Here is a 24,698-nt window from a genome sequence, read left to right as displayed (position 1 = left end):
GCACTTTCAGCTTTGAAAAAGAGAAACGATCACTTGGTGAGCGGACACATTATGTAAATGAGATTGCATTAGCCTATATAGAAGTCATTTCATGGCGTAACATGTCCCAGTATGAAACTGCCTGTGTGTTGATAATGAAGCGGGCTGATGGTGACGGCTGTCAATCAAGCAGACGGAAAGCTTTGTTACCGAGTGTTCAGCAGAAGGGAGGAAACACGTACAGATTGCCAGTTTGTTTTGGATTTCAGAAATATGAAAACACTCACATCTATTTTCAGCCTCTCTTGCCGTAGACAAAAAATAATGAGGCAGACATTTTATTTTTTTTAAAAATACATACATTTGAAAGTTTATTCAGAAGTCATGTCAGTAGTGAATTGGGAACAGTCAATATTATTGAAAACCAAGGTTACAGCAATCTAGGACAAGGTCGGAACAAGATATGACACTGTGATAGGAATTAGTTGTATGTGCACTCCAAAAGTTTTTACCAATAAAATCCATGAAAGGTTCTCACATACCAACTCTGTAAAGTCCCTGTCAATTCAAAACCTACAAGCCCTTTTTTGTTTCATATAAATGCCACTTAATCTAATGATACGTTAATACAAAAAGAGTCAAATCACATACAAAAAAATGAAATAAAATAAAATCATATATACAAACCTCTGTACATAGTGGGAATATGAATAAAAGAGAGGAATTATTCTTTAATGTGCTCTCGTATACTTGAGAGTGGGTCAGTACTGGAAAGCTGTTGGTCCTGATAAAGTCTTGAAGTGGCATGGCGTCAGGCGTCTTTAAATTCAGTGACTACTCATCTGTGCAACATGCTCCCTGTTGCAGACTGCATCATCGTCAAACTGTAAGCAAAACAAGATAGGAAAAGAAATTTAAAAATAAAAAAAAAGATGATACGAAGGGGCGGGCTGCGGTGAGGTATTCATCTTGTCAAGCTGGGACAGGGAGCGAGGAATGTGTGGGTAAAATCAGCCGCTTTTTCGGTGGGAGCGGTTACTGTTGATGTTGTTTTTGTTGTGTTGTCAGTGTGGTGTTCGGTCCTACTGTCAGCGTCTTTGTTCACTGTACAATTCCTGAATCGATGGAGGCCTGTTTCCTGGTGGTCTTGGGAGGAGGTGGAGGAGGGGTCTTGCTGGGCAGAGGAGGTGGAATGTGCTGCAAACAGACAAAAAAAGCAATCTTGAAACTTGAAACTGAAATTCAGATCTCAGGGTGTAAAGCTGCGATCAATCCCTATTTAATCTGACGGGTATTTCAATGCCAGGATCAGTTTACACAACATTTATGTCTTCTAAGATTGTCACTATGTCAGGTTACATGATGGTGCCTTAAATGGTCTAACTACATGTTAAACCTCAACCTATCATATCTTGCAGTTTGCATGGCAGGGGGGCGAGAGACAGACTTTCCAGAGCAGGGGTGTCAAACATATGTCTCTTGGGACAGAACCAGCCCATCAGAGGGTCCAATCTGGCCCACTGCATGACTTTGCACACCAAATATTGATGCATTTCTAAATACTAAAGTCCAGTTCAGACCAAAGAGTTGTGACAAAGGGAGATGAAACTTGCAACTACCTGCTGGTCTGCAACGTTCTGAAAACCCTCCAGGTTTTCAGGCTTATTTTTTGTTGCTGAATATAATTTGTAGCTTCTTAAAATAAGAATGAGGATAGCGATTGTGAGATACTTGGTACAGTCTGAGGCAAAAACATAAACTTAACGACCCGAGCTTTAGAGCAACAGTACTCATAGTTAAAACGCTACAATAATTTAAATAACGAGCGCCGAATAATCAGTCAGAGCTCCATGCGCCCATACAGCCAGCAGCAGCAGCAGCAGCGACCCACCGTCTGACATATGTCGTACGTGTCAACAGCCAGTGAAATGTAAATGAGACGGACTAAGTTTAAGTGAAAACGTCGTCTACTGACAGTTTATACCTGACTTGACGAACTGACTGCTATAAGCTGATTGGCTATTTAAACGGATGAGGTGCCTTATGCTCTAAAACCAGGTGCTGGCAACTTGACAAACTGAGTCACAGGTGACACCATCAGCCAGCGCAAGTCAAGCTCAGACAGGCCAGTTCACACTGCTGCAACGTTCTAAATTAGTTTGTCTTGTTGCGACTCTTTGGTCTGAACTGGGCTTAAGAAGTGTCAGGTTTCAAGAGCAACTTAAACAGTGAGTAGCCTACATCAGGCAGAGAGTTACTGCCCCAAGCAAAGGAGTTCTACAATCTCGGGGTCTTGTTCACGAGTGAGGATAAAATGGAGTGTGAGATGGATCGGCATTTTGGTGCGACTCTTGCAGTGATGCTGGCGCAAAGCTTTCAATTTACTGGTCCATCTATGTCCCAACCCTCACATATGGTCATGAGCTCTGGGTAGTGACTGAAAGAATCAGATCGCGGATACAAACGGCAGAAATGAGTTTCCTATGAAGGGTTTTTTAGGCTCAGCCTGAGAAATAGGGTAAAGAGCTTGGACATTCGGAGGGAGCTCAGAGTAGAGCTGCTCTTGCGCCTCAAAAGGGGTCATTTGAGGTGGTTCGTGCATCTGATCAGGATGCCTCCTGGGTGCCTCCCGTTAGAGGTGTTCCAGGCACGTCCCACTGGTAGGAGGCCCCAGGGCAGACCCAGAACACACTGGAGGGATTACATATCTCATCTGGCCTAGGAACGCCTCAGACCCCCAGGATGAGCTGGAAAGCGTTGCTCGGGAGAGGGGCATCTAGAATACTTTGCTCAGCCTGCTGCCCCCACAACTTGGCCTCGAATGAGTGGATGGATGGCTTCAGTATATAAGAATCTGTATCTATCTTAAACCATCACTGGTTGAGCCACATTACTGGAGCACTGCCAAAACTTTAAAGATATTTAAATGGTTTGTAAGGAAGGGGATAACTTAACCTGCTTCCTCACTAGCTTCCAATTTCTAGATTACTACTTTGGGCTTTTGCCTTTAATGTACAGGACAGAGTGAAACACGGTGAGAGAGAGCGGGGGGTGACATACAGCAACTGGTTGCAAGCCAGACTCAATCCTGCGACCGCTGCAGCGGGGCATCCCCCTGCACATGGGGCGCCGGCACTATCCACTACGCTACCGACGCCCCAATAGCTTCCAATTTAGTTTGGTGTGGTGATGCCAGCATTGCTACAAAGGAGTGGAAATGTATGGAAAGATGCACATGCAATGACAGTGAGTGGCAGACTGACTCAATGTGGACAAACTGAGACATATTGTTGGAAACTGCACTTATTTTTCTTAAGACATCTCAGGCTGTTCATCATCTGTTCTGCAGATGGACGACGTTTTCAGATTGGACTTATTTACGCCAAAAGGAAGGGAAAAATTGTTGTTACTTACAGATCATTATGCAATGGTTTTACTGGTCGGACCCATTTAAGAACAAATTGGGCTCTATGTGACCCATTAACTAAAATGAGTTTGACACCCCTTTTCTAGAGCAAGAATGTGTTGCCTTCCATTATAACAGACAAGTTGTTGTATGGGGGCTAATTTCCCTTCTAAACACCTGTCACCTATGAGACAGGGCCATGTTTAGGCTCATATCATATAGTCTGATCTTGGTGCACCTAAATCTAAACTTTCTAATGCTGGTAAATATTTTCTCAATCAATAACACCTGCAAAGACCACATGACACATAGACACACAAAATGTTCATTACTGATTATAAGTTAACTATTAAATTACTTTAATGAATATAGTCCATATCTATGTGGTCAAAAAATTACACATTGGGACTATTCCGTCCACCTGCATGCCATTCCTAACACCTGAGCTTACAACTGACAACAGAGAAGAAGTAGACTAGTCATGACCTCACCTCTGCCTCCATCATGGGCTGTAAATGAAGAGCGGCTGTCACTCAGCCTCTGAACATCTGCTCTCACTACACTACTGTCCGCCTGCTGCCACACTGTCTGCAGAGGCTCCGTCTTACTACCTGTCCACGGGCCGTGACAGTGGATAAATAACATTGGTTAACGGAGTGGCGAGGCGAGAGGATGGCTAGCGTGGATGTCGGTGAGTGTGGAGAGACGAGCCGCTGATTAACAGCGGGAGAGCTCCTGATGGATGTGAGAGGTAAAGTAATCATCCAATCAATCACGTCTGAGCACCAGGCTGGCTGGGGGGAACAAGTATAAATAACAGCGGGGTGGACAGGCGGGCGTAGGCCCTCGCTGCTAACTGACTGATGCCTACACTCTTCTGTGACACACATTACAAAAATGAAGCACAAATGTGAGTGTGAAACATGCATGGACACACACAGACACAGACGCATGCACATTAGCACAGGACATACAGGGGTAGGGGATAGTGGAGGAGGTTGACCTGAATGTCAAGTGTGTGTAGCGGCCTCTTGTTTCATTATAAGTGCCATGCATCATTAAGGAGCTCCTCTCAGCCCTAATTAAAACACCTACCCTTTGATGTGGCGGGGGTGGTGGAGGCGTCGAGGGACTCGTCAAGTCTTGATTATCTACCAGGTTGCCGTAATCAGCATTGCTGCCTTTCACTGGCAGCGGAGGAGGGGTTTCACCTTTGTCAGAACAGCCCATCCCGTTCAGCTCCAGACCTGTGCAAGAGGGCGCTCATCAGCTCACATTCATCATCAAATTGTGTGTCTACTCTGTTAACAGCATGGCTGAGACACAAAATAGATCAGTGGGCTATTTCTGGTGAATTTCCAATCATTTAGACAATCTGTATGTTTATAGAAACAAGAAGAACTCGGGCAAAATGACACTTGAAGAGGGAAAAATTCCTGCACACACTTAAAAGGGAACTGATTTTATACATGAAGATTTTAAGATACTTTTTGTCAAAACATTATTTCTGAGGTCAAGTATGGACTTTATTGCTCGACCCCGACCATGTCATCAGAATTATATTGACTTTGATACGACAAATTTGGAAACAATTAACTTTCACCTCCCAAATTAAGCATTTATAAGCATTTAATAAATGCAGTGTTCATTACAGTGACTAAACTATGATCAATCAAAAACATTTGTTTAATGATGAAGATGATCGAAACAAACATAGATCTTTGGCTGTAAATCTATGATGAAATGTATGTTTTATTTTCATTGACGAAACAGGACTTTTTTAGTGCCATATGAGGAGTATGAGCTATGAGAACCAACGGGTTGGTAGCCTGCAAAACACCTACACTGGAGTTTTGAGCTGCAACTTGGCAGTAAATAAGCAGCTGAGTGTTTCTGACTGTGGATGGTGGAGCTTTTGAATGGCTTTGTGAGGTTTGTTGTTGCAGCAGTGGCTCTTAGCAGCTAGCTCTGCATGGTAGCTGCTGACCTGCAGCAGCATGCAGGCAGAGTGAGCAGCCTTCTGGGGGCCACCGGACTTTACAGACAGGTAGGAGGCTAGTTTATTTGTGGGTGTAGCTGTGCTATAAGTAAAAAGTCTGAACTCAGCTGATTTTCCTCTGACAGAGCTGAAAGTGCAGTTTTAATCAGAGACTCTGAGAGGGCATGAGTTTAAACCTCCAGACTAAGATATTGCAGATTTAGAACAAATTCAGGCTGAAATAGTGCAATATAAGTTATTGTTCCGCTTTTTAACTGTGACATCGATAAGTCAAAGCTTAAAATGAACCTGGGCACAAATCCAAGTTCTCTAGTTGAGTCAAATTGTCTATTTGTGGTCTCAAAGTTTGAGATTTTGAGCTTCTCAAACATTGATCAGTAAGCATGTGCTCATAAATCATCCTTTAAAACAGTCAAAAACTCTGCTGGAGAAATATAAGTTTGTAAATGTGTTATATGCCGAAATGACACTTCAACTTTTCATATAACCTGTAACCTTGATTTCAATTTCTGATCCCTGTATTAGCCTGACTGAATTAGTTAGTTAGTTAGTTAGTTAGTTAGAGAAAAATACATTTTTACTAAGACTAATGACTAAACATTAGACTAAAACTGTTAAGGATAAAAGCAACTCAAATTAATGGGCATTTTGGTCTAAAGATTAAGACTAAATTGAAGATAGCTGACAAAATGAACACTGAATAAATGGTTTATAATAAGAAGAAAGGCTTAAAGTTAACTTTGGTATTTAGCAGGCCAGAAGGATGTAGAAAAAGTGCTGTTAAAGTTGCACTATGGGAAGTGTAGCATCCACTGTTTTTGGTGTTAGACCCATTCAATCAACCAAACTCAGGATATCTCATCCTCTGTTGCATTTATGTTGAATATTCCTTTTTTGACTTTAAAGAAGTACAATACTAAATTGATTGAGTGCATCTTTTCAGTTCCAACAATCTTTCAGCAGATTGTTATACAATCCTGAGATGAAATGGATTCAGTCAAGTAATAAATCATGTCTGAGCATCTCTCATCAGGTAAAATGTTTCATCTTAAGCCTCTAAGAGAGGAGGCAATGCATGTGAATGAGGAACACTGTGTCTCACGATGCAAAGAACTTCGAAGGAACAATGAACATCCTTGATAACTGCGTTAACACATCGAGCCCATTAAGAGAGATTCTGGTGTTAGCAGCCAGCCTTGTGACAAAGAGACAAATATAGAGGTAAATGTGTGGTGCTGACAGTTAGGATTTGCTTGGCCATTTACAGAAGTGTTGCTAATATGACTCATAGCGCTATGTTTTAGATCAAACAGAGCATCATCGTGTGTACCACAGCATGTGGTAACAGTGATGCAAGAAGTCAGAGGGAGGCAGAGAGGGCCCGCAGAGATTGTAGCTTCACTCTAAAGATGATACAACCTCTTTATTTAGTGTGTGTTTGAATGGTAGTGAGAGTGAAGTAAGATTGCTCGTACTGGAAACAGTGTGCAGGCTGAAGGAGAGTTTGTTCCTGGGTGTGATGGGCGGGGGTCCTGGTGAGGAGGAGGAGTTGGAGGAGGAAGACGGGGGTCCAGGGGACACGGAGAGGCGACGGTCTCCACCAATCTGGCTGAGAACTTGACTTCTTGGTCTCTGAGGCCGTAGTGGGCTGATCTGTGTGATCATGCACAAACAAACACACAAAAAAGAAGTAGGCACTATAAGGGATTCAGTTGTTACTGAGTGCTCAGACTACAACAACCTAAATTAAACAGCAAGCCAATAAAACAGAACTGAGAACAGAATTTATTATTTGGCAAATAAGTTGAGTCTTTGGTGAGATATAACAGAAAATCAATAAAAGATCATTTAAACGGAGAAAACTTGTTTCACATCTCCTTTGGGACGGCTGTGTGTGTATCCACACGCATATCAAGTCGACTATTTGTATTCCTAAAGGAGAAACCATTTGGATAAATGTGCTCATTGGGTTGCAATATCTTATTTGTGGTTACAAATCATTGTTTGCATGCAAGACCGCATTCTCCCAGGTTTATTATGGCAGGAATTTGAATATGAAAAGATATATCCTCAGGGCTATTCCACACTGTAGGCTACATTAACAAACATCTTTGTAATTGGCCAAACTCAAACAGTCAGCCACGAGGGAGGAACAGAAAATAACAACACACTTCATTCAGGGATGTAATGCTTTTTCCAGAACACTAAAACACAAAACTGACATTTGTATTGAGGGTGAAAAAGCAATTTTCTTGATTTATGCGTTTCAGATTAAACTTTAACTAAAACTCCTATATCCTGCCACGGTTTGGTGACTACCACAGACCTCTAGGTGCTCTACCCTTGACCCCTGAGGCAGGAGTCTTCTACCATCAGCCAGACGGCTCCAACACTGCCAGGGGCCTCTTTTGGATCCCATTCCTACCCTTATCTTAATGCCATTAGCCAGTGAGCATTCCCACTGGGCATGCAGAACACAGTGATACCTCTCTGCTGTAATTGACACAGCGGTGGTGAAGAGGAACATGAGAACAGCAGAGAGGGGGAAGATAAAGATATGCAGAGTGCTAGGAGAACGGGGGAGCAGTTGGGTGGTATAAATGTGAGCGGTGATGTAGAGAGGAAAAGGTAGAAGATTTGTGAGAGGAGAAAATAAAGAGCAAGTGAAAAGGGTAAAGACCCTCTTAGAGATACAGTGTTAACTGCAACCCATTCGACAGAGGTCTTCCACTGCTCTGAGGCACATTAAAGGAATGGGTCTGATTTTTTGAAGTGGGGTTGTATGAGGTGGTTACCTATAGTCAGTGTACTACCTACAGAAAATGGTGGTCAGCACACTCCCAGTTTGAGGAAGCAGGCAGTAGTGCCACCATCTAAGTTAAACAATGTACTGCTTTAAGCCACCTAAAATAATCAATATCAGTTTAAAGCAAATATAACTGCACATTGCAGCGACACAGACCTCCTGTCTATTTCTGTAAGCTGAAACCATTTCCCTCAGTGGAAACAAAGCTTTTATTTACTTTAATTTCACAGATAAGAAAAAATAAATTGTGAAGACAATAAAGCCTCCACAAAAATAGCATTTTAAGTCTTGTGTGTGATTTATCCTGGCTTCATATGAGCAGAGGAAATCTCCGCTATTCGCTAGGCTAATTTATACAATGTAAAATGCCATAGGCTTGTGCTAATAACATTAGCATGTTATATTTGTTTGGAAAAAGTGTTTAGTATAAGACAGTTGTTTTGTCAGTGAACCTTCTGAGTTGTTACCTTTGTTAAATGTTGCTGTTGTCCCTGGTTTGATATGAGTTGAGGAAATCTCCGCTAGCTGCTAGGCTAATTTATACAATGTAAAATGCCATAGGCTTGTGCTAATAACGTTAGCATGTTGTATTTGTGGGGAAAATGTGTCCAGATAAAGACAAGTGTTTGTCTGTGAATGCTGCGAGTTATAGTGAAGCTGATTTGTGTACTTGTGTTTGAAACTGTCATACAACATCACTACAACATCACTCCAAAATCTGAAGTATCCCTTTAATGTATGCATACTGTATGAGATCCTGTGTGCAAGTGGGGCGTTTGGTGGAGGAGGAGAAGTCAACTGGATTCATCCTCTGAAAACCATGAATATGCCTAGCAAACTGTATGATAATCTACTACTTAATTATCTTATATATAAAATTCATGTAAGGGTGGCCCTGGAGAACAACCTTTGGGAGCATCATTGTGCTTAGAAAATATCATAGGAACCTGGCCATTAGATTTAGATTATTCTTGTGTACAAGAGTGGTGCTGGCCTGATGGTGGCACTAAAAGAAAGGTCAGGGGTCACCTGTCCATAATGCTCTGGAACCAGGAATAGGTTTCCCAAACAAAGAAGAAGAACGAGCATCATGATGCTTCCAGTCTAAACCTTTTTTTGTTCTTGGTGCCAATACGTGACTGTAGTTGCATGCATATTAATTCTCTAACTTCTCTGCATTTATCATCACCCCTACTTTCTTTGTGAACCATGAACACCTACAGCAAATTGCCATTACATTTGCGTAGGATAAAGTACAAGAGAGAAAAGAGGAGAGGAGCAGGAGAATACACAATTGTTCAAGAAAACAATGGGAAATACGACAAAGTAAAAATAACAAAAGGACAATAAGAGACAGAGGAAAGGAGAAAAACAAAGGTGAATTTCTTGCACAGGTCACTTTCTCAGTACCGTCTCTGACAGTATGACAGCTTCAGTGGGCTGCAGAGGGATCTCCGTGGTCTTCATCTCTTTGTCAAAGATCTCCTGGTGCTTACTGTTCCTCTTCTCCTTCTTCTTCTCTTTGCGCTCCCTCTCGGGCTCGTCACGGTCCAGCTTGTCCTGAGACTTGGTGTGCAGCTTCTTTGGCAGGAGAGGCTCCAGGGCAAAACTGTTAGAACGATAATACGATGACGGTCCAATCAGACAAGGACTATCAAAGCAAGAATAACTACATAGTTAATGACATAAATGTTATTCACATTTGCAAAATGAAGTCGGTAAGGATTTATGTTGTATGTGACAGGTGCACAGTCTTCATGAACTCAGAGTTAATTAATCAAAAGCAGCCTTGGTACATCCTCAGAAATCCTCTTAGGTTTGAATTTAAAATGGAATCTCTGTACAAATGTTAAACATGAGGCCCGACACTGACTTATTGAGATAACGACGATGGGGATTATTACAAGACAGTAATCCCCCAAAAAAACTGCTCAAATGGGATGACCAAAAGCCAAGGAGAATGTATGGTATTCAATGCCCTGAAGAACTGTAAACTAGGTGTTACCCATCAGAGCCAGGCCTGGAGGGGGAGTTGTCAGAGGAGATGGAGGTGACTGAAGCCACTGACAGTGGCCTCTGGGAGGAGGGCATGGTGAAGGAGCGCACCATGGAGTGAGGACGAGGCCCCCGACGTTCGTCTGCTGCCGGCTGACACCGCAGAGGAGGAGAAAAACAACAGGAAGTCAGCTTGAAGTCACTGACTCTGCTCTGTGCATTCATATTTTTGTTTACAGTACTAGAGATATAGGGAGGAGTCAGTCCCAGTAGCATCCTTACTCTATGTGCCGTACAAAACTCCAACACAGCAACACAATGGAACATAAAGTTAGAGGAAAAGAACTCTGGTAGTACTATTTACTTCTGTAAAAAGAACCTGCTGGAGGAAAAAACCTGTTAAGAGCAGCTTTAACAATGAACCCCTCTGCATTTAAAGAGTCCTTTTGAGCGAAGAAAGGGGCCATCACACATCTGATAGGATAACCTTATTATCACACCCTGAAAAGTGATGGCTTTTCTCTCGTTTGAAAGGTCACCACCCTCTCCCTTTAAATTGAGCGAGGGCGCCTTTACCTCGGGCAAGATTGAGGGAGAAGCTTGGCCGAGCAACAATTAAATCTGTAAAAGGGGGAGAGAGATGGGAGGTGGTCGCCAGCAGCATCCCGCTGCAAACAAGCTGACTTCAGCTAAAAGTAAAGGGCAAGTATGACATACATGTTCTGAGTGCATTTGGAGGATGTAATGTAAAGGAACAGGGAACTCAGAGTCAGAAATTAGTAGCTTAATGAGGTATTTGTTAATTATGTTTGTGGTCCTGACATCAGCTCTTAGAAATGGAATACAACATTGTTGTCTTAATTATGCTGTTTGTTTTCTTAAAGGGACAGTTCACCTTAAATCATACATGCATATTTTTCCTCTCAACTGTAGTGCTATTTACCAGTTACCAAGTGTCGGAGATATCCGCCGTAGAGATGTCTGCCCTCTCTTCAATACAGCAGAACCAGCAACATCCCTTTCCAGATATCGTGACCCAGGTACTCAAGATAATCCACAGACCTTGTTGTGAGCAGTTTCGTATAGGAACTATTTTCTTTCTACCGAACTACACCCACCAACTGTATCACTGCACAGAAGGAAGCACATCTACGGCTTGCTCACCTGGTACCACTGAGTTGGCTTACATTACAGCTAAGCAGAAGAGGACGTCATTAATGTTTACACCTTGTGCTGTCAACAGAGAGGTGATGCACATTTCCTTCTGTGCGGTGATGCGGTTGGCAGGTGTAGTTTGGGAGAAAGAAAATAATATCTGCATGAAACTGCTCACAACAAGGACTGTGGATTATCTTGAGTAGCCCTGTCATTTTTAGATTTTCAGATTTCTGACACATTGCTGTTGAGTTTTTCAAATGTAATTTTTTTTGGTGCCATCTAGTTCTGTTATATTGGATAACAGGGATAATAACAGACAGATAAAAAAAGAGAAAATAAATTGAAATAAATTAGATAATAATTAAAATAATAAAATAAATACTTATTCAGTCAACTTGGCATATGGAAGCTTGTTCAAGTAGTCCAGGAAGGGCTGCCACGCCTCGCAGTACTTTTTAATAGAGCCCCTGACTGCGATATCTCAGCTCTTCTAGCTTTAGGTGTGCCATCACCTCTCTGACCCAACGCGCATGTGAAGGTGGAGCCCTGTCCTTCCACTTCAGGAGAATTACTCGGCAGGCCAGAAGGGATGCAAAAGCCATGGAATTTGATCGGCTACTTGAAGGGACAATCCTTGTGGAGCTGCTTCAAACACAGCAATTACAGGGTTTGGTGGTATATTACGACCATACATCTGTGAAAGAGTTTCAAATATAGACGACCAAAATGGGGCAATCGAATGACAGGAGGGAAACATGTGGTATAGGGTAGCGGGGGCAGCATGACACCTCTGACAGGTGGGATCAACCTCAGGGTGCAGTCTGGCAAGTCTGCTTCTGCAGAGACGTAAATGGTGGAACACTTTGAACACTACTATTATTTATAATGAAATGGTATCATGGCTCGGTATAGGCCGATATGCATGGTCAGGTATATAAATGTGTGTGTGTGTGTGTGTGTTTGTGTGTGTAATAAATGCTAAACCAAACAAAGGAACAGAAGGACAAGAATCCAAGATAATGGATTTCTGGAAGGTGTAACAATAACATATTGATGTGAAATCCTCGGTCAACACAGCAGAAGAAATAAAAGTAACTGCTGCAGATTCCATTAGTGCCTGCTAAAAATGACCACACGGAGCTACAAAGCACTTTTCGTGTAACAGAAAGGTCACAAACAAGGAAAAGCTCTTACCAGGGTCTTTACCCCATACTGTTTCTCAACCTTCTCCCGCAGTTGCTTGAAGCAGGCCTCCAGGCGGTCGTGGAAAGGCCTCAGCGCCTCCGTGACCTTCTCCCCGTGGATGCGGACACCTTCGGCGAGGTGTGGGATCTGGCGGGGCAAAACAGTAGTGTAAGAAACCTCCATCCAACATACCCTGGAGAGATGAGAGGTTAGCGGCACGCCGGTTCTCCATTCATCAGAGGAATACGCTGCTGTCCCGCCACATACAACCAATTTAACTCACATGACCTCTGGTCCCCCTGGCTGTGTATACTCAGCACATGCAGTGAATCTACAACAGGAAATACCACTGCAGCCTTATCCAGGTGGATGTAGACTTTAGAGAAGACTGTTGCTATGAGACTCCCTCCCCCTGCCTCCCACCCCCACCATCAACACATCACTGGTATATTGAACAAGGACAGAAAACATGTAGCGGTATGTACTGCATGTGATGGATGTTCTCCTCTTAACCAGTGACGCAAATAAAGACGCAATGCACCTTTTTCCAGCATACTGCTGCCTCTTGCACTGTAGGCAGGTGGTGAATAGCAAAATCTAAACATAAAACAGAGGCAGGTAGAAGGAGGGGGAGAGAGGGAGAGTCAGAAACTGCTGAAAACTAGTAATTAGGAAACCCCAGTGCCACAGTCAGTGTCAGCAAGCTCTGCTGACTAAATCTGGCAAGAGGAGGAAGCGTCATCCCCAGGGAAGCCAGCATTTGAGTGATTTTTTTTGTCTTCTGGTTGAAATCACAGGTCAATTGTTTTTTTGTTTTTTTTCCAGAAGCTGGTGTTTGAGTGTAAAATGCCATCTTTGGCTGTAGTAAAGCAGTGGAGAGCTGCACAATAACTTGCCAGAAACAGGCAACGATGTTACATTCAGCTGTGGTAATAACAGACCTTTTTCTTTCCCATGGCAACTGTAAAAATATTCCCTGACTGCCGCGCTGCTATAAGTGAGAAATACTGTTAAAGGTGAAAGGAAAGCAGCTTATGCTTTTATGCTTATGAATAAGTAAAAAACAAAACAAAAAAATAAACCACATTAAAGGGGATTTAATTCAAACGTTTATATTAATCGGCCCCAGTCAGAGTGGTGCATTTGCACACTTCAAATACAAGGCAACACTAAATTGCAGAGTGCATCTTGTGCCTCATCTTAAGTACAGTAACTTTTACTGCTAACAAATTCACCTAAGCCTTGAGCAAATGGAACAAAAGATGTTGCCTCAGAGAACAAAGACTTGTGTGAAGTATCTGGCATAGGTGGGCCAGTAAAGAGAAGGAGTGTGTGTTTGCTAACCTCCGATTCCCTAGAGACTGCTCGCCTTTCTTCCTCGCCTCCGAGGACAAACTGCCCCTCCACAGCAGGCTACAGCGAGAACCGACTTCACTCAGCTGGCACATAACACCAGCTCACTGTCGTGATGCAACCTTTTGTAATAATCTCAAACGGTGCATGTTTTATTTACACACGTTTCAACACACGGTGGGCTTATTAATGGGGAGAATATGAATACTGTAATGCAGAAAAAACACATCTATAATACTGATGATTGAAAAATCAGCTTGCAGCCATGTAATACACTGCAGCAATACATTCAACAGCATTCTATGACAGGCAGCATGCAGCGAGCAGATTGAAAAGAGGTGCTGAGCATGTATCACAGTGTCTAACATCCAGGATATTTAACTCACTGAGAGTTAGCTACTGTGCTCCGCAAAACTAAAGCTCTGGCACAGAAAGATAAATGAGAGAAGGCTGCAGACACCCTGCGAGGATTTCCCCTGATATTGAGCACCTTCATCATCACCGCTGGGACCTCTTGGAGGAGAGGAGAGAGGAGAGGAGAGGAGAGGAGAGGAGAGGAGAGGAGAGAGAAAAGGTGAGAGGAAAGAGAGGCAAAGGGGAGGGAGAGGAGTCTGAAGGACAAAGTGTTGTGAGACGGAACAGGCGGAAACGGGGAGAAGAAGCAGCGAGAGTGAAAGCTGAGGCAAGATTCACGTCTCTCAGGATACCCGCATCTTTTTATAGACCTTAGGATGATTGAGTGTGACTGAGTGGTGGCATGGCAACAGAATTCTGCTTGGTAGCTGCACAGAGATGAGCTCATTGTGGAAGGCACTTAGGCTCAAGGTTGCAAAAACAAACACACACACACACACACACACACATACATGTACACACACATACTGTACATGTTCAGTAGTTTAATTACATATGCCAACTTTTTAAAAAAACTTTTTATTCTGCTCCAGCAGTCCAACAGAGACAGAGAGTTTAGGATTTGGGATATCAGTAGGAGATATTACCTCATGTGAGGCTGATGTTAATATAAGATAATTAGGCACTGGAGACCAGGGGCTAGTGAAGGGTATTGTTAAAAGTATAATAAGCAGGACTGTCGGTTGCTGTTTGTAAACATGCACACTAGCAAAAGTGAAAGTATATCCCAACCCCAGAGTTACTTGTTTGGCGTTTCGCCTCACTATGATTGTGTTTTTTCAGTGCTGTCCCTCTTGGATACCTGCTGCTTACGGTCTGGTGCCTGGTCGCTATCTTTTTATAAAGCCCAGACCTCACCCGAGTACTGTGGGGGTACATGCCCATAAACGTCACAAACAAAGAAAAAGATGAGAAGAAAATAAGAACATACAGGTTTTTGGACCTACTCCTGAGAAGGTCTGTCTCTGCTGCGGCTTGGTGTAGCACGGCGCGCTTAAAATGGCGATGGAAATGCAAATCAACACAGCGCGGCCAAAAGTGACAATGAAAAAGGGCGTGAAAGAGAGTCTGATGTGAAACAAAACACGCATCGATATCGGTAAAATTTTCGGGTCCATGTCATTGGTACGACATCCCATTAGTCCGACGGTCCACAGTGCTGAACGGCTCCTGGCGGGCGTATTTCTATCTTGATGGTGCGCCACGACGGGCTCTGGGTCAGCTGGGAAAGGCCTGAGGCGGAGCAGGCTCACGGCTTATGTGTTTGTCACTTTCTTTTTCATTTTAACCCACACCATGATCTTTTCCTGACCCTAACCAAGTGGTTTTTGTGCCTAAACCTAACCAGACCTTAACCACAGGGCATCATGATGATTTCGGAACGGACTTCGGAACAATGGGTTTAATATGGTCGGAACAATGGGCTGTCGGACCAATGGGCAGTTCCCAAATTTTCAGGGATGAAGAGAATGTTGCTAATAGTTTAGCCTTTTGCTAACAGGAGCAAAAGGCTCACAGCTGCAGTTTCAAGTTTACGTTAATGTAGCTAACGTTAGCTTGAGCACCTCACCGTCTGTGTTGGTCTGGTGGGAGGGACTTAGAACAGAAGACGAAGGCTGCTTCTCTCCTCCCCAGATATCTGCCTCCCCCAGCTTTAAAACAGGGTTTCAGTATCCATCCCTACCTGGGACTGCATTCATAAAAACCCTGCAAAATTCCACTCTAAAGGTTAGCTTACAAAGAGTTATTTTTTTATAGGAGAAAAGGGCAAAGTTGGAGTGCCAGACAGAAATTTCTGTGAGATATTGAAATGCTGGCTGAGAAAGTAAGAGCAGAGGTTTGGTTTGGTCATCCTAGCAGGCATGAAGGAACACAGACATGGGCAGAAAATGGTCAGGCACAGTAAAGTAAATTAAAAAATGGAGAGAAAACCCTGAGCCAAGTGTATGCTAATGTTATGCCACCAGTACAAAACAGCAATGTGCCAAAGTAAATGAGGGGCTGTAAATAGAGTTAAACATACAAAAGCTCAAATGAAAGATTAAATTAGCTGAATACCTGCCAATTGTGTACAACTAGTGCCAATGGACACAATGCAAAAATAATGGTATGGTACATATATATGGTAAGCTACAGATGCTCACTACTAAAGACATCTGTCAGCTGGTGTCGGAGCCTGAACAGGTCAACCAGGAACACTTGATAAACAGTGAGTGACTCAAGGGTAACGTTGCAAGGGCTACGTTTCTGGGAGTTTGCTCTCAGTTTTTCTGCCCCCTGGTGGTCAGAAATTACTGATTGCAGCTTTAAATGTGATGCACACTGGGACGTCATGAGCCCATATAAGTTTACTGTAAATAGGGAGCAAACTAGAACGCATTTAGAATAAAGCAGCAAATCAAAAAATCAGGCCTAGAGGTTCCTCTGCATTAAAGTGTTTTATTTTCCTGTACTTCCAGAACATAAAAAGAGGGTTGATGTCTCCTCGTGTATGTGCTTAGTCTCCCATCATATTTCCAGGCGAACCACAACTTTTGAACTAAACATTCACCTTTCAAGCTGCACTTTGTGGACAAGCTGTGATTACAAATGAAGCCCCAACCCCATTTCTAAACAGGTGAATGCCACTGTTACCCACTGAAAAGAAGTATGAAAGAAATGGCACTGCTGCTTAATATCAGTGCTGTCTCTCAGATCTCTGTCTTCTTAGCTGAACCCTGTCACTCTACCCCTCTCTGCACAGTGAGCAGACTTCTGAGCCACACCCTAGGGTGCTGGGGCAGCCACATTTCCTTTGAGATGCTGGTTATTAAGGCTATGATGACATATTAAGACCTTTCATGAAGGTCACAAAGGTCTTAGAGAAGTACACAGCCAGTGGTGAGTCAGACAGACTAATAAGCAGGCAGACTCTGCTATATATGAGACGAAGGGACCAAAATCACAAGCAAAAATCCTAATCAAAAGAAACTAAAAAGAAAACAGAATTCTCATACCTATTTTCCACAAACACTAGCACATGTATCTTTTTTGTTAAATGCAGGACACCCCAGTTAAAATAGGTGTATAAATCCTTTCTTCTGAGGTGTCCTGTTCAATGTTAGGAACATGCGAGAAAACGGTTTTAAGGCCCGGTCACAGGCCACATTTTCTGCACCCGTAAAGCTACTGTTGTCAATGTAGGTGGGTGGAATATGTGCTTCAAAGTGAGAGTGATGCTAACATGGCACACAAGCATCCCAGAGCACCTGTTTTTCATTGTGATGGCTGTATCTTGGGATGTCATGTGATGGGGAACAACTGATTACAACCACTAGATACGGGTGGTTATGGGTGTGACATTTTGACATGTATGTGTGCAACTAGTGTTGCACGGTATACCGGTACTAAAATAGTACCGCGGTACTAGAGTATTCCAAACGGTACTATACTGCATTTGGAGAATAGCGGTACTTTGAAATTGATTCAATTCCTTAATTTATTTTACTCATTTATGCACACAAACGCCTTCCTTGTTCCTATTGGAGCACAGATTGCACAAGTGGTGTGTATGACAACACCTGTATCAACATTCACAGCTGGCGCATGTGAAAAAAGACAAGAGAAAGTCTGCCTCGCAAAGGGAGACAACACGAGACAACACAAACTTGGTGGAACATTTGAGCAACCAAACCGTGACGTCCGTACCGAGGTACTGACAGAACCATGATTTTTTTGGTACCGTTACACCCCTACTATTTATTGTTCTAAAGGTTTGTAGCCAAAAGGACTTTTCCTTAGGAAAAGTACCGAAGAGTATCGAAAAGTATCGAAATTCATATTGGTATGGGTACCGAAACAAAGATTTTGGTATCGTGACAACACTATGTGCAACCCATCTCTGGGAGATTTAAAAAGCTGCTAGAAGCAGTTAGCAGCTAAGTCAAAGAAGGAAGAACAGCGTCCGAAAATGGTCAGCAAATTGGGGAGACAATAACTTCCAGGAGCTCCCTGCACTCCGAGCTAAGGATGAGATCAGCCACCATGTAACTGGGATGGTAAACTAATGTTATTGTCATGTTATGCCATTGTTCAGCGCTGCCGACGTGACTGTTAAATGTCACACATGCTATCTAAAATTACACACGGCGGCTGCATGATGCCATCGTTGTTTGGTTAAAGAGCTCACAATGTTATTTTAAACTCTTTCTTTCAGTTCCAATGCAAAGAATAGACTTCATAACGTCCCTATAGTGCGATCGCCGCGTAAAAACAACTAATGATACAGTGCTGGTTTTGGTTGTTTTGTGATATCATGGGCGACCTTCCTCTACGCTCTTGAATGTTGGAGTAGCAACCAGTGCCCGACCTCTCGTTTTCCGAGAAGTAGAAGACCATATGCGTTCCAGTCCTTCGTAAACAATAGAGAGCAGCACGGTACTTATTTCGTCTCTCCTTAAAAATTGGTGCCGACTATTTTACAATGATTGTTTGTGCGCTGCTCGGGTGGAATTTCAGGTTCAGAGTTGCAGAAGTTCCAGAAGTAAGTGACGGTCATGCTTGAGAAGGGGCATCAATTACTGTGTCCACCCAGATACAGTGTTTACATTGCTGCTGACTGGAGCTGGAGTTGATAAACACTGGTGATGACTGCAGTCATTTGAATGCCAATTGTAACTTTTCCCACTAAATGAAAAGAGCCAGATGTTAGTGGGTGTTTTGTCCAGTGGGAAAGGGGGCTAAATATTCTGTTTATGTTGATGGTTCTCTTGTGAAAACTGCCTTCTTGGGTCTTTGATTCAATTTATTGATCACCCAGCTACCCTTAACAACTTTAAAATAGAATGGATCATGGTGCAGTGAGAAGTTAAAGCTGCTAATTTAGGCATCTGTCTAGAGCGTTTGCCAATTATAACCAGAAACATCACACAAAAACACCTACTTTGTATTTGCCAGGGAGCTTTCTACAATACCTAATTTCCTGATTTCCACTTGCTCATTTCCTCTCTAATTACTAGACGAGGACAATGGGTATTTCAGAATAACAGTGCATGCTGGCTCATTTCGAAACGTTTAGTTTGTTCATTGGAGCAGGCTCGCCTTCATTTGTCTCATTTAGACAGATTCAAGACGCGAGATAAACAAGCATGCTGTCTCTGGCAAGGAGACAGCTGATACCATTTCATATCAACAACTCTGCCTTAGTCATCTCTTTAAAAAGGGTTCCTTGTGTGTATGTTTGGCGTGGGCTCAACAAACGTATTTCTGCTTTCTCTATGACATGTCTCTGTGATGATCACACCAAACGACTTCAATCGTGTCTGTTTGTGCTCATGGAAGATACATACCACCGTGATTTCAAACACTTGGTTAGCTTGATGTAAGGGACGTTTTTTTTTAACCAGCTGCCAAGATCGTGCAATGCGTTTATCTCATACTGGTGTGACTGGGTGCACAACTGAGCTCCTGCTAATTAGTACTGTGGATTGTGGGTGGAGGATCATTTCAAAATTGCAGTTTGATTTCCAACACTATTCTAGTCAGGCTGAAATCTCAAATTGATGCGGAAATGGTTATCTTTCACATTTTAGTATCACATTGGAACCTACACAAAGCTTTGGAATAAACATAGTCTTACAGACATTATTGTTCAGCCTTTGCTTCAAGATGGATATAAAAATAACTGATAGGTCTTAAAGGTAAAATCTGGTTGCATACTCCAACCTTGTCAGATATAATGCATTTGTGATATTCACATCTTTCCAGGAGTGATGAAGTAGTTTATTTTTAGGCTGCCCTCACCTGCTTTGTCAACTTCTGCTTCAGTCAGTGATACCCTACATATCCTCTGAATGTCTTCAAAAAATGAATATGGAAACACTAGATTAACGTCTAATATGGATAATAGTAATTTTAAAACACAGTTTTACTTCTAAGGAGGAATAAACATGACATCAAATGAGAAGCCAATATATTCCTGTGTGAATCATGGTGCCTTGCAAAGACAAAAGGTTTCACAAACACAAAAGAACTTTTCAGATTCGGAGGAGTTCCGCCAGAGATGCAGAGCACAAAGTTGACCTATTTTACAACAACGGAGAGGGGAACAACTACTGCAAATTCAATTAACTTCCTTTTTCCTTGCAACTAGCGATAGGAAGCAGACAGAGAAACTTCTTGTATCTGTGCTCAATTCCTGGGTGAACCATAAGGCAGGAAACAAAGACTTCCTGATTATTAAAGTGACCCCTAGTTCAGAGCTAAAGAGTTAAGAGAGAGTAATAAAAAGAGCAAAACAAAACAGAAAACCAACAGTGCAGCTTTCTAAGAGCGGTTTTGTTATTCTACTAGAAAGCAATGACAAGCTGGGAGTTTATTAATCAAAGATGAGCCACAAATGAGCTAAAGATCTGCAGAGTTTCATAGTAAGCTGTTAAAAAGCACGTGTTGCGACGTACTCCAGCAATATGTGTGTATGAGCATTTTCATGTCTGCTGTGTGTGCACTTCCTCCGGGCTGAGCGAGGGTGCAGAGCTCGCAAAACCGCCAGTGCTGATCTCTCTCTGTCTCTTCACGCAGTGGAGTGTCCTCCTTAACTCCAGAATGTTTGCTTCAGCACTCTCCCTCGCTATTATCTCCACTGAACTCTTTAACACACTTTTCCCCCTGCTCACTTCAGTTACCGTCATTGGACACTCTTGGCAGTGCACTCACAAGTTCTTCAAACGATATTATATTTTCAGCTGTAACCTTTCCTTCTCATTTTGCAGCAGCAGCGTTTCAGTAAGGGGACAACATTTCAGATATAAATGCCATAATATACAGAACCAAACACGTATCCTTCAGCATACAAACTCTCCGCTGTGTGTGAAAGACTTTCAGGTGTCAAAACACACTGCCCGGTGTCTATAGGGCCCTTGCTGGGGTGGAGCTCCCATGGCTCCCAAATTTCTACTTTTGATTCCACTAATTAACCTTAATAACTTAAACCACAGCAACTTGCATATAAGGCCACTATCTTTTCAGCACCTGAAAGGCTAAGTGAATAGCCCAAACGAAATCCATGCAAATTAGGAAAGCCCACTCATGCTGAAAGGCCAAGTGGCATGAATTCAAATTTTCATGCATCTCATGCTCCCCCATACCATCTTATCACACTCAGTATTTTGGCTCCCTGTAGGCTATTTATTCCTCTGCTCTTTCTGTGCGCCATGGAAAAAGAAATACCATGTAATATGATGAAAAACGTCATCTTTTAAAGTAAACAAGCGTGTAATTTGTGACGAGCAGGCCATGACACTTTTTCTTGAACCCTGATATGTTTGGCGACACAGACTGATGCTTTATGAACTACGGTGCGATGCTTCACCAAGATCATATGCACTCCACATAGCTGCAGGTGTAGGAGCTTCAGTCTTACCTGCCAGGCGATCAAGTCCTTCAGTTTCTCTATCTTCTCAAGGTCCTCTGGGTGTTCCTGCATGTACTTATCATTGAAGAAGGCCTGTAGGAGAGAGAGAGAATACTAGAGTAAGTCTGTTTGTATGAAGGGAGGAAAAGGAGGGGTAACTACAGAGTAAGACGGAGGGAACAATCTGAAATGTGAAGAAGTTTGTAATATAAATAAAATGAGAAACGAGGGAGAAAAAAAGACATTCAAAGGGGGGAAGCATCGGGAGGAGCTGTTAAGATGAGAAAAAATACACTCGAGACATCCGTCTCTCCTCCACCACCCGCACTATTTTACCGAGACGAAGGAGTGACCTGAGGGCAAAGAATTCACATCGTTCCTCCTCTGACTCATACTGCACCGTTTCACGAGACCAATATGAATCTATTCCAGGTTGTGATATATGCTGGGAAACCAGCAGGCTATCACTTTTTTTATGATCAAACACTATTTCAGAAGAGTTTCTCTTTCCACATGAGTCGCTACTGTGTTACAGTGAATGGAGTGTGCCGCTAAAGAAACAAAACAAAACAGTGAGAACACTAGAAATGTGCTAAAAAAAAAAACAGCGTGCAGGGAAGATTGAGTTTTGAAAGTAAAAAAAGGCTCAGGTCACATCAAACAAAAACGGATTTATGATGCTCTGTGATGTTGAGAGGCAAATGATGTGTGAGAGACTGGTCACAAGTGTAGTGATAATAATGTTAAGGCTGATGAAATTAGAGCTTCCAGGATCTAAAATATGCACGATATTATGATTTCATTTCACAGCATGAAAACAAGGGCTTATCTGAACTTGCTTTGAATGTAGATTGAATTAAATTAGTATTAGAAATTTACAGATATTTTCAGGAATATAAAAATGTGTCAGAAGATCTTGTGTTGGACATTATGAGAAATAAGCTTCTTCACTTCGTTTTGAGTGTGAAATTAGGGGACTGACGTGCCACTACTGCAGCAGAGTGCGCGTAGCATGTAATTTCACACATGCATGTTGGGACTTGCTATTAAAGTTTGCACAACTAATGTCCACTGTAGCTCCATAATTGCCCTCCGTTTTCCTATGCTTGACAAAAGGGAAGAAGCCAGGAGCTGATTATTTTTGCTAAAATGTCCCTCAGAGGCTTCCATTTACAAGTAGACTGTTGACATCTTCTGAGTTGCTCCGCTAGCTTTTCTTCAAACTGGTCCATGCTAATTGCTGTTGCTGTAATGAATGTGAGGTACTTGTCCGCAAAATCCCACCTACTGGCTCTGATGTGCTGTCAAACTTCAACGGCATCTGCAGTGCCTGGCACATAGTCACAGCTCTGCACAAGCTTTTTCGCAGAAGTACATATATGATGCATGACTGAAACAGAGGGAAACAGCAAGGCCAGGCTCTGTCGAAAGGAAACAACATCTGCCTATCAGTACTTCTAAAGCAGAGTCCTGCATCGGGTTGGATAGCTGTGGGTGGTAGACCCGCAAAAAAGGTGATTTGTGGGTTGTAATTTATCTTCATTTTATTACTGGGTTCAGTTCTGGTTTCTTTACTTGCTAAAGTTTTAAAATATATTCACCTATTTTAGTTTCACATGTATAAAATGTCCCAAAATGATCACTTTAAATGTGCTGCCTCACTAAATTATTTGAACAGTGCATGGTTATTGAAGATTTGCTGTTACGTGTCAGGTCACATATCTTGTGTTGGTAGGTCGAGCGCTGAACTAATTGGTCATATGTGCAGGTGGTGGGTGCAGTATTACAAGCCACAGTTCAGGTTTGAGAGCAGGTCTTGTAAATCATACTTGTGAAGGATTGTGCCCTAAAGCTCACTAATTAGCACGTTTTTTTTGTCATTTCTTTACAACCGCTGAAGTGCACAAAAACAACTACTCATGTGTTACAGGGTTTATGTGCCAGACGACGTCTTTGAAGTCTCTGAAGTCTCCTGATCACCTGGCAACCTCACTGTGACGACAAGGATGTTACATGAGGTAGGTAATGAGCTTTAGAGGTGCTGATAGGTGGATTTTGTTAGCTTAAGAGAGGAGCAGGCTAGCTAGCTTCCCCCTGCTTTCAGTCTTTATGCGAAGCTAACCATCTTCTGGCTTTAGCTTCATATTTAGTGGTACTGATCTCCTCATCAACTCAAACAAAAAAAGCAAATTTCCCAAAATGTCAAATTATTCCTTCTCTTAAAGTAGAGTGACGCTAAAAATGGAGTTCAGTCAAGAACATTTAGTCAAAGAAAACCTTATTTCCATTTGCAGTATTATATTTGGCGGTATGGCTCTGTTCTGGGGCCTCTCTGCCTTTCCTTGGGCCTTTGCAGAAAGTCACTCATACGTGCCTGCTTGGATAGACTTAAGGCAGAGAGAGCACACCTGTCTGCCCCTCCATGTGCAAACAAGGAAAGCCTGAGGCAGAGAGAGCAAACTCCCTGCCCTTCCATGCGCCTACAAGCAAAGCCTAAGGCAGGGAAAGCAGCAGCAGTGAGATGAGCTTGCCATCGTGTCCTGCCTGAACTAACACAATGCTCAAAATGTGGACATACAGGTGTACAGGTTGAGACAATAACGGGATGAAATAAATCCAGAACTTTTTCATGTTTTCTACCTTCTCATAGTTGGTAAAACCTCCCATGACTGCTGGGTCCACAATCCCATTCAGCAACATGGAGAGGGGGTTGATTGGAAGGTTAGGATCGTTGAGATGCCTCTGCACCATGCTGCTGATCTTCTCATTGGTCAGCTGCATCGTCTCCAGGGCGTTCTCCAGTGGACTGATCTCCTCCTGTGAAGTTAAGTGAAAGTGTTATCAACTCTCCTCAGCGTTTATACACCTCTTTCAGTGCATACACACACATACATCACTACTGTCTCTGTAATCCCAACAGTAGAGCAGAAACATTTTGCGTTCACTGACTAGGGATAGATTATTAGAGGATGGGCTTAGAAACCCTTAACTATGCACATAAATCATGGAGGAT

The 24,698-nt window shown here is 42.6% G+C and overlaps 1 protein-coding gene across 3 annotated transcripts in view; it reads right to left on the bottom strand.

The window, feature by feature from the left end:
• Positions 1 to 315: 315 nt before the first annotated feature.
• The window catches only part of dock1 (dedicator of cytokinesis 1), a 273,627-nt gene continuing 249,244 nt past the window's right edge, over positions 316 to 24,698 (bottom strand). For 2 of the 3 annotated variants that reach the window (XM_033610904.2, XM_078163716.1), the window contains exons 45-52: positions 24,326 to 24,502; positions 21,695 to 21,778; positions 12,538 to 12,675; positions 10,196 to 10,338; positions 9,601 to 9,799; positions 6,860 to 7,037; positions 4,481 to 4,632; positions 316 to 1,176 (exon numbers count right to left, since the gene is read on the bottom strand). In XM_033610904.2, coding sequence (XP_033466795.2) covers positions 1,081 to 1,176; positions 4,481 to 4,632; positions 6,860 to 7,037; positions 9,601 to 9,799; positions 10,196 to 10,338; positions 12,538 to 12,675; positions 21,695 to 21,778; positions 24,326 to 24,502 — 1,167 coding nt within the window. In that variant the 3' untranslated portion in view covers positions 316 to 1,080. The remainder of the gene's footprint in view (positions 1,177 to 4,480; positions 4,633 to 6,859; positions 7,038 to 9,600; positions 9,800 to 10,195; positions 10,339 to 12,537; positions 12,676 to 21,694; positions 21,779 to 24,325; positions 24,503 to 24,698) is intronic. The other variant, XM_033610905.2, reaches the window with a different exon arrangement.

The sequence above is a fragment of the Epinephelus lanceolatus genome, chromosome 21 (assembly GCF_041903045.1).
Source record: "Epinephelus lanceolatus isolate andai-2023 chromosome 21, ASM4190304v1, whole genome shotgun sequence".
In the NCBI taxonomy this organism is placed as follows: Eukaryota; Metazoa; Chordata; class Actinopteri; order Perciformes; family Serranidae; genus Epinephelus; species Epinephelus lanceolatus.
Note: the sequence above shows the minus strand (reverse complement) of the source record. Positions and strands in the feature narration are given on the sequence as shown.